This window comes from Rosa chinensis, chromosome 6 (genome assembly GCF_002994745.2).
Source record: "Rosa chinensis cultivar Old Blush chromosome 6, RchiOBHm-V2, whole genome shotgun sequence".
Lineage (NCBI taxonomy): Eukaryota > Viridiplantae > Streptophyta > Magnoliopsida > Rosales > Rosaceae > Rosa > Rosa chinensis.
Genome location: NC_037093.1, coordinates 60,731,477 through 60,741,175, shown reverse-complemented (window position 1 = coordinate 60,741,175; position 9,699 = coordinate 60,731,477). Strand labels below are relative to the sequence as shown.

Genomic DNA, 9,699 nt, shown 5'->3' with positions numbered 1-9,699 from the left:
GTAGCTCCACCTGCTGTATAATGATCTTGGCCAGCCACTCCATAGAAATCCGGTTCTTGGACCAAGTGAACCGCAGCTGCTTCCCCCTTAAGGCGATAACCTTGTTTTTTAGGTTTAAGGTGTGGGTTCAACTTCCAACAAGTCTCCCGAACATGCCCAAGATCGTTGCAATAAGAGCATTGAGGACGAGGACGGTTGGAGAAGCCTTGCGGGAAACCTTGCTGATGAAGTGGGGCTGAACTCTGTTGCTGAAGGAAAGGTGCAGGTGACTTGGCCTGAATGGCTAGGCTAGATACTTCAACCTGTGCATGTTTGACACTTTCCTGCTGAGACTCATCCTTGCGGATGTATGTAAAAGCTGTGTTCAAATTAGGAGGGTCTGTCATTCTGAGCAATTCTCCCTTGGCACTGCTATGCTTCTCATCAAGCCCTCTCAGGAAGACATGAACCCTTTCTAGCTCCTTCTCCTTCTGGTACCACTCAAGATCTTCCTGATTCTTGATCTTGCAGGGACGCTTCTGATCAATTTCAGCCCATACATTCTTCAGCTTGGTGAAAAACACTGACACTGGTTGCCCATTCTGTTGCATTCCTGCAGCTTTGCACATCAGTTCATGAACCTGTATAAAATCAGACTCATTTGTATAGAGATCTCCTAACGTCTTCCATATTGCCTCAGCAGTTTCACATTCCTCTACCATCTGTAGCACATCATCAGTCATGGCTGTAAACAAAATAGACATTACTAACCCATCATCATCTTCCCACTTAGCATAGGCTTTTATGTCATCTTCACTAGGAACCTTGATTGTTCCTGTCACATGTCCCATCTTGTGTATCCCGCGAAGATAAACGGACATAATCTTCTTCCATGTTCGGAAATTGATACTAGTGAGTTTGGTACCACCAAAAGAACCACCTTCTGAGCTCTTAACAGAGACCTCAACTTTCTGAACCTCATTGGTCTTAGAACCCTGACCTTCACTTTGATCACCACCCATCACAACAACTCAATAGTAAAAATCACAGAGTATGCAGCGGAAAAAGAGGATATTCCAACAATTGCAGCGATATATATATATATATATATATATATGTGTGTGTGTGTCTTTTTTCTTTCTTTATTTTTTTTTTTTTTTTGAAAACTGTTGGAATTGACCGAGTTGGTCGAGTTGACCGAGTTACCGAGTTGAATGGGTTACTGAGTGGACCGGGTTACTGAGTTGACCGGGTTACTGAGTTGACCGAGTTTAGCTGGTTCTGACGGAGGGAGAGGGACGTCCGGAAGCGGGGCGACGCCGGACTGATGGGATTCGGCGATCTGCAGTAAACGACAGCGGACGAAGGCCGATCTGATGTCGGAGACAGACGAAGACGAGGCCGGAAGCGGGGCGACGTCGGACTGATGGGAGGGAGAGCAACGACCGGAAGCGGGGCGACGCCGGACGGATGGGATTCGGCGATCTGGACTGAAGGTCTGGGCGATCCAGTCTGGACTGAGGGTCTGGGCGATCTATCTATTGCTGAAGACGCAGTCGACCGAGCGAAGGCTGTTGCTGAAGACGAAGTCGAGCGAACAGGCGAACAGACAAGAGGAAGAGGACGTCGAAAACGACGTCGTTTCAAAGCCTGACAAAGAATTGGCTTTTAACCCAATAGTTTTTCCTTGGATTGAGAAAAAACTGAAAGAGAGAGACAAAGTCCTTTTCGGATCTTTGCTCTGATACCAAGTCAAATAAGACAAGATTGAGAAAATAATTTTCTGATATCATATTACACCCATTCTGTGGTGTATATAAACAGATTACAATCGTACTACAACTATTGTGTACTACTGTACTACAACACATACAAGGTAAGTATTTACAACAATATATTCCCTTGTAGTCTATTCCTAATAGGGAACGATGACTCACACTAACAGACGGAAGCAATGCAATGATCTAGACGATAACAAGGATCTTTCAACCCCGCAAAAGCAAAAGCCTCAGCTTGTTTGGTCTATGGAAATGAGTCCAAAGTTACAGATTGCTGTTAAACATTTAGGCAATGTCGACAGTCTGTGTTCTTCATCCTTGCTCAAAGTTATTTATCCTTTATTTCTGAGAAGAACAAAGCATTTCAAATGCTAATTACCTTTAGCTTAAAAAAAAAAAAAAAATTTGTTTGGATATATGCAGAGGCTGAGGCTGAATCCAAAAAGATTGTAGATCTGTTGAATGTGGAAGGGCTGACAACAGAAAATGTGCCGACTGCAATCCAGGTATTATGTTCATATATATTCGTTTTAACCATGGGCTTTATTTTAAAGCAAATGCTGATTCAATGGCAGCAGCCGCAGCACGCGCTTCACATTCTAGCTTCTTCTTATCGGCCAATGCTTGGTAACTTGGTATGTATAACACTACTCCCTGCTGGTCTGAATTGCTAACATTTCTGGAATTTTGTACATTATAGCCGAAATTATAGTTGAAGCTTTATTTGGTATAGTGAATACTGAAAAGGAAATTAAAGAATCCCGATTTTGTCATATTCGTAAAGCTTTTGCTTAGTAGAACGTTTTGTAAGTCTCTTATATTATTGTTTGGATGCAGATGATGCTGCACTCCGAAAGTTTCATGAGGTGATGAAGTTGATGAATCAGCAGAGGCTTAGAATAGCAAATACGCCAACCCTTCTGCAGGTAGCTAGATATGTCCTCTGTTTCATCACAAGCGCCTTATATAATATATACATCTTCCAGAATCAAAGTTTTTTTTGTCATTTTCAGAGACGTAGGCTTTATGTTCAAAGAAGGGGCTCGCTCTCGCAATCCAAACCGCTGATCGAACCCATAGATGGTTAATCATTTAAGGTGCAGGTTTAGGCTTACCCAGTACATTTTGTTCTTATTAATTTTCTTGGCTGCAGCAGCAGCTTTAGGCCTAGGATTGGTTGGCAGCAATAATGGCCTAATGGGTGTCAAAGACTCAAAACTTACCATGAATTGCAATAATATGCCTCTTGGTCGACGAGGCTAATGAATTTATGACTTTGTTTCTACTCGTCATTATTTTCCCCCTCAAATAAACTGTTCTAGAAGAAATATCATTCGTTTTTCCTTGAAGACAGAGAAAAAGAGTAATGGCACTTGGAAATTTGCGACTACTATGCTGTTTTAGAGAGGAGAGATTCGCAACAACAAATGAAGTCGAAAACAACTTATCTCTGGTATGGTGTTGACATTCACTGCCATTGACATCTTCTAGAAATTAATTTGACTATTACTTGATGGAAAACGGCTCTTTGCCAATTTCCAACCTGAAGAAAGTGAAAAAACTAATTGGTACGTCTCTCAGATTAGTATGTTGAGAGAAAACATTGAACCAGTATCATGTAATATTACGTAAGATAATAAAGTATTAAAAGTCAATTCTTGACATTCAAGTCCGTGCGTTGCCGTAGTTTACCTGCGACCATAACTCACACAGTCACACGGTGGTTAATTCTATATAATACACCGGCCACTTGACTGCTTCAATGGCATATAGGTGTATGTGGCCTTCGGGACAAGGATGACCAACAATTAAGCAGCTTCATGTGATCACGAGTGTATGCGTGAAACAAAACAAGATCGAGAAAATTAGTACAGTCTAATGTCTATCACGCATAACACCTATAATTGGTTCTTCAAACAATAGACAGAATTGAATTGAACGATACGTCCAAGTTTCTGGTTTTAGTTTTCCCCTACAATGGCCGGAATGCACGAAATTTGTTTTAAATGGAGTTCAAGTTGAAGCAAGCAAGTTGGACCATTCTGCGGCAAAGTCGACACAGCTAGTCGGACAAGCGAATTGTCTCTGTTTAAATTTAATTCATGAATTGTCTGCATTATACAAAACTTAGAAATAATTTCTCTAATAAATACAAACCAAGCTCATTCCAGATACTTAGACCTTTTCTTATCTTGCTAGGTTTGCTTTTAATTTGGCTGGAACTGTTTGATGCTAACTTAGTCAGAAAAACCCAGCAGGAAACTTCCAACACAAAATTCCTGAACCAAAAGCAATCTGACAAAACTTAGTCCATACTACCAAGTCCTCTAGAGCTTCATATTCACTTTGCTTTATAAAAGCCACATCCTTAGCCGACCATTTCTAACGAATTGAACCTCAGAAATCAGAGACACCGACCATGGGTACCCCAACAACATTCATATCATTGTTTCTCATTCTCGTAATCCTTTGCACTAGTACTGTAGCAAATGGTGATCATCCAGATCATGCTAAACCTAGTAAAGGAATCAGAGCAGCCTATTGGCCCTCGTTCAATTCATTCCCTGCTTCCTCTATACAAACCTCTCTTTTCACGCACATTTACTACGCCTTCCTCCTACCCGATCCCGCCACTTTCAAACTCAGCATCACCTCAGACGACCAAACCAAGTTACCCGAGTTCATCGGGTCGCTCCTCAACCTAACCCCGCCCGTGAAAACCCTATTCTCCATCGGAGGCGGCGGTAGCAACGCAACAGTATTCTCGGAGATGGCTAGCACCAAACAAAGCCGTCAAGTATTCATCAATTCCTCCATTGAAGTAGCCCGGAAATACGGGTTCCAAGGTGTTGACTTGGATTGGGAGTTTCCGGCTAACGTGGTGGACATGTCAAACCTAGCTCTGTTATACAAGCAGTGGAGAAATTCTCTAGACGAGGAAGCTAAAGCTTGCGGCAAGCCACGTCTGCTTTTAACCTCCGCCGTGTATTACGCTTCGGAATTTCAAGTTTACGGCGGGCCGAGATCATACCCGGCCGGCGCAATAAGTAAGTACTTGGACTGGGCTAGTCCAATGTGCTTTGACTATCACGGCTCGTGGGAAAACTTCACCGGCGAACATTCGGCCTTGTATGATTCCAAGAGTAACATCAGTACTAACTACGGAATCAGGTCGTGGATCCAAGCCGGTGTACCGGCCAAGAAGCTTGTGATGGGCCTACCTCTATACGGGAAGAGTTGGAGGCTCCGGGACCCGAAAGTGAATGGGGTCGGGGCGGCGGCGGTGGGCGTGGGGCCCGGGGATGATGGTATATTGCTTTATTACCAGATAGTTGAGTTGAATGCTCAAAGTAACGCAACGGTTGTGTTTGACAAGCAAACCAAGTCTTACTATTCCTACTCGGGTACCACTTGGATCGGGTATGACGATGTTCGATCCGTCGCTTTGAAGGTTCGGTTTGCCAAGTCACTGGGCTTGGGTGGGTACTTCTTTTGGGCTCTGGGCCAGGACAAAGATTGGACCCTATCACAGAAAGGTAAGGCACTATTTGATTTTGATTTGTGATTTTCCAAGTTTGAAATTAACTAGTTGGTGCTCTGTTTGGCAGCTTCAAACGCTTGGAAATATGGCGGGTGATCAATCTGAAGGGAACTTAGAAGCGGAATATGACAAGTCTAGCCCACCATTGTTTATTTATATTTATCAGGTTGTTACATTATCCAGTTTCATAACTAATTGAATAAGCAAGTCATTGTCGTATTCTCAAAGCAACTCATTTCCCCTGTCCTTATTCATATATATCAAGCAATATTTTGGCCTGTAATTTTTAGAACTTACTTTTCACTTAGTGAGATTAAGCTCATAAAATATATAATAGGTTGATGAAAGTCCGGTTTGAGGTTACTTCAACAATTGCTTAGCAAATAAGTTGAGTAACAAAAACTAGTTGATGAAGATTCAAAAATGGTTTATTTAAATAATTTACACCATTTGATGGCAGTTTACACAAGTTGGCAAGAAATTGTTTCGAACAGCTAACAGTTATTTAACTGCTTGTGACTTGAATCAAACTATCATAGATTGGACTGAAGTGAAGTAGTAGAACTGCAGAAGACATAATTTATGAGGCAATGGATTCCGAGAGAGAAAAGAGGAAGATTGTAGGAAAGTCACTTTAACATGTTTTTAAAGTGAGAGCATACAATTATAGGCAGGTTATGGACATTTGGGAGACAAGATCAGCTAAGCTTCACCATTTATAAGGCTTATATAATAGCCAAGTTGCATACTTTCCTTTGCCTCTACACAAGTCTAGCTAAGCTTCTTAGGCTACCTAGTCATGCCAAAGGGAAATGTCATGTGACTCAAAAAGCAAGGGAATCTCAAGATTTTGCACCCAACATAGAATCTTCTAAATATGCATATCATAATACCACAGACTATATCATATTTTGAGAGAGCCTATGGCTATAGGGAATAGGGAATAGAGAATTAAGCAGCTTTTGTTATCATGCTCAATTTGGTTGGATTAATTATTATTAATTGTCTGGTTGGGTTGGGTTGGTTTAGTCAAATGATGATGCTTTTGATGATAATCATAAAATATAAGCTACTCATTGGTGTTTTGTTTAGGGCCAGATAAACACTTGCATGATATATCTTCCAAGATGCGATCACAAAGCGACTTAATTGTCATTAGCCAGCTTATTCTTTAATTCATGCCAAGACTTCGCACTATAATTAATTAGTCTCTCTTTCTCCATCATCATCGTCGTCATCATCATCTCGAAGGAAATATTATATATCGTAACAGCAATCCGTTCTCAAACCCTACCCTGCATGTGCTTATTGCTGACCACCAATGCCACGTCTTTAACAAAGTTTTCAGTTAATTTTTGTCATTAAGAAAAATAGTCCCGGTAACTGAATTTTTCCTCCTTATAACTTTTGGTACTTAAACTTTAAAAAATATCAATACAGTACCTACGGTTCTTTACCTGACCGAGGATTGATACATATGGCTGTTAGCTCGGTTACGGAGGTTGCCAGGTGACAATTTTTGAAAGGTATTTTCGTCCTTTCATACCTTAATTCCCCCCGTCTCTCCCTATGTTCTTCTTTCTTCCTCTTTCCAGATCAAATACTACACTGAATCGTGGCTTTCAAACTCATTCCACCTATAATCATATCATCACAGCCAAGCTAGCTTTAAAGAACATGTATTATGATTTTTGTTTTTCCCCCTTGATTTACTTAATTAATGTGTTATTTAACTTGCTTATTTTGAGTCTTCTTTTTGCTTTTACTGATCTGCAATGGAGAACATTGCATACTCTCTGCTCTTAATTGTTTAAGCTTAATTGTTCCTATTTACAGATCAATTGAATTTGCATTCATAATCCGGTGCTTTAAACTCAAGATTTTGGGACCAACTAGCTTCATCCATAAACAAAGGAGATTAAAGGTACGCACACTTCTTTAATTTCCTCGTTTGATTGTCATTCTATTTGCTCGATCTGTTTCTTGTTCTTGTTTTTTTTCTTTTTTCTTTTTCTTTTATACTGTAGCATTTTCAATCAGACTTTTCTTTTACTAACCAGAATGGTGGCTCCTCTTTGGCTATCAAGAATCTCAATAAGGCTATGACTGCAAAAAAGGCATCAGAGATATCAGATAACAACAAAATCAGAGGGATCAAAGCATTTTGAAGGAGATTAACCACAATTAAGTCAAAATTATCAAAAACAACCCAAAATCTCAACTGCAGCCCCATCACAATTCATATGTAATAATCAAGAACAAGCAAGTAAGCATTTTGCGAAAGCAAACCAGAATTACACACAAACCCAACTACCACCAATGGTGAAAACGCATAATTAAACACCCAAAACCCAGAAACATGAGCAAATTACAGAGCTCAGTAGCCCAAATGAAGATTGAAGACATTGAAATATCAATGAGGAAAAGAAGGCCATACGAATGCAAGGCCTGCACCTGAAATTATACCTAAAATTGCGAGCAAGCTCAAGAACGCTCATCTTGTGCTGCAAATCGAACCAGTTTCTTCTAAAAAAAACCTAGGTTGCTTGACCCCAATATAGAACACAGCAGATGGGCTAATGGAGGAGGCGTCTTCTCCCATCGGATCATCGTCGTTTGGGGGCTTGTTCCATAGACTCTTCTTCTTCTTTTTCTTCATGTTCTTGTAGTTCAAGCTTTGGGCTTTCGGGTTGAAGGCGACAGGACTAGAGTGAGAGAAAGAGAGAGAGTAAAGGGTAAATTGGTCATTTTAAATTTAAAATTGCCACCTGACAACCTCTATAACGGAGCTAACGGCCATATGTACCAATTCTCGGTCGTGCAAAGAACCTCAGGTACCGTATTGATATTTTTTTAAGTTCAAGTACTAAAAGTTATAAGGAGGAAAAATTTGACTACCGTACGGACAATTTTCTTTTGTCATTATAATAACAAATGAATTTCATTTTCATTGAGAATAGCTTATAATTCCAAATGAGGTTTAAGACATGGGGGAAAGCAATCGCATCCTTTGGTTATGTGTTCAACCATTTGTACATGTTTGCCTTCTATAAAATAGATTATGACAATTAAGAGATTGATCTCATTTTTAAAACTTAGAAGAAAATTTTGTTGAACATCAATTATATATGATCATATTAATTTATCTACTTGTATGTCTTAATTTCATGCAGAAGAATAAAAAACGAAGAAGATCAAGAAAGACAAAGAACTAACTTTTTAAATCGCGCGATGATAAAGCTTAAGCTAGTTGAGGGTAGGGGATACTGGGATAAAACAAAAAAATCAAAAAAGGATATACGATAGCTAGCTTTCCAGATGACTCAATGTCTCAATATGCGGAAGGCAGCTAGGGTTAATTATTTATATGAAAGACTCTACTACATAAGAATGATGAGAGATGGCGAAAATTCTAGTAAGGAGAAGGAAGCTAAGCTAGCTGGGTATGTAGTGGACAATCCATTCATCTTTAAGGTGATTTGGTATTGCAGATATTGGGATTGATTGGTTCTCATTGCTAATCATCACTCACTCTCTGTCCCTTTCTCCAATTCCTCCCACCTTTCACAACTTCTTGGATTTGTCTCTCTCCCTCCATATCACATTAAATCATCATTTTCTAGCTCTTAGTTTATCTGTCCTCCTTAAATTGTCAGTTTAAGAGAGCACCATAAGAATCAAGCTCTTATTGGAAATATGACAAATATAATCGATCATTGGTAGTAAAAAAAATAAGATTATGAAATTTTAAAATGTCATTCGATGTTCTACAATTATGTAATTCAAACTATATATAGTCTTATAAAATTAATAACCTTAGCATAAGTAGAAAATGCAGGGTTTAGAGCATCTCAAACAGCTTCCCTATAATTTCTCTATTATAGGGAAGCAAAAATTTAAGTCTCCAAAAAAAATTCTGCTTCAACTCCAACAGATTCTCTATTTTACAGATTCCATAATTCTTCCCTAAATCCTTCCCCAAAATTTTACAGATTCCATAATTCTTCCCTAAATCCTTCCCCAAAATTTTACAGATTGCTGTAAATATAAGGAATTTTGTTTTCTCTCTCATCACTATTTCTATTTTAGGGATAATTATATGGAATCTATTGGAGCAAAACAGTCAATTTTTTCTCTAAAATGGAGAAAAATCAGGATATGGAGAAACTGTTGAATTTGCTTTTATATTTCCAAATCAAGGCATGTCATACATTTCTATATTTGACAGGGTTATGGAGTTCACGGACCTCTCTTCTGTAGGCACAGATTTAGTTAGAATCCAAGTCTACATAAGAATGTTCAAAAAGAGAAGAAAGGAAGAAATGGAAGGAACCTATTATTGAAAGAGGCCACGTTCATTACTTTACTTTGATCGGTTTTCAGTTGTATGATTGAGACTTT

The 9,699-nt window shown here is 39.3% G+C and overlaps 1 protein-coding gene across 1 annotated transcript; it reads left to right on the top strand.

The window, feature by feature from the left end:
* The first annotated feature begins 3,955 nt into the window (after positions 1-3,955).
* Positions 3,956-5,533, top strand: LOC112172542 (class V chitinase CHIT5a). Its single transcript, XM_024309933.2, has 2 exons — positions 3,956-5,293; positions 5,366-5,533. Exons 1-2 carry the CDS (start codon positions 4,177-4,179, stop codon positions 5,392-5,394), a joined length of 1,146 nt encoding a protein of 381 aa, XP_024165701.1. The 5' UTR covers positions 3,956-4,176; the 3' UTR covers positions 5,395-5,533.
* The last annotated feature ends 4,166 nt before the right edge of the window (positions 5,534-9,699 follow it).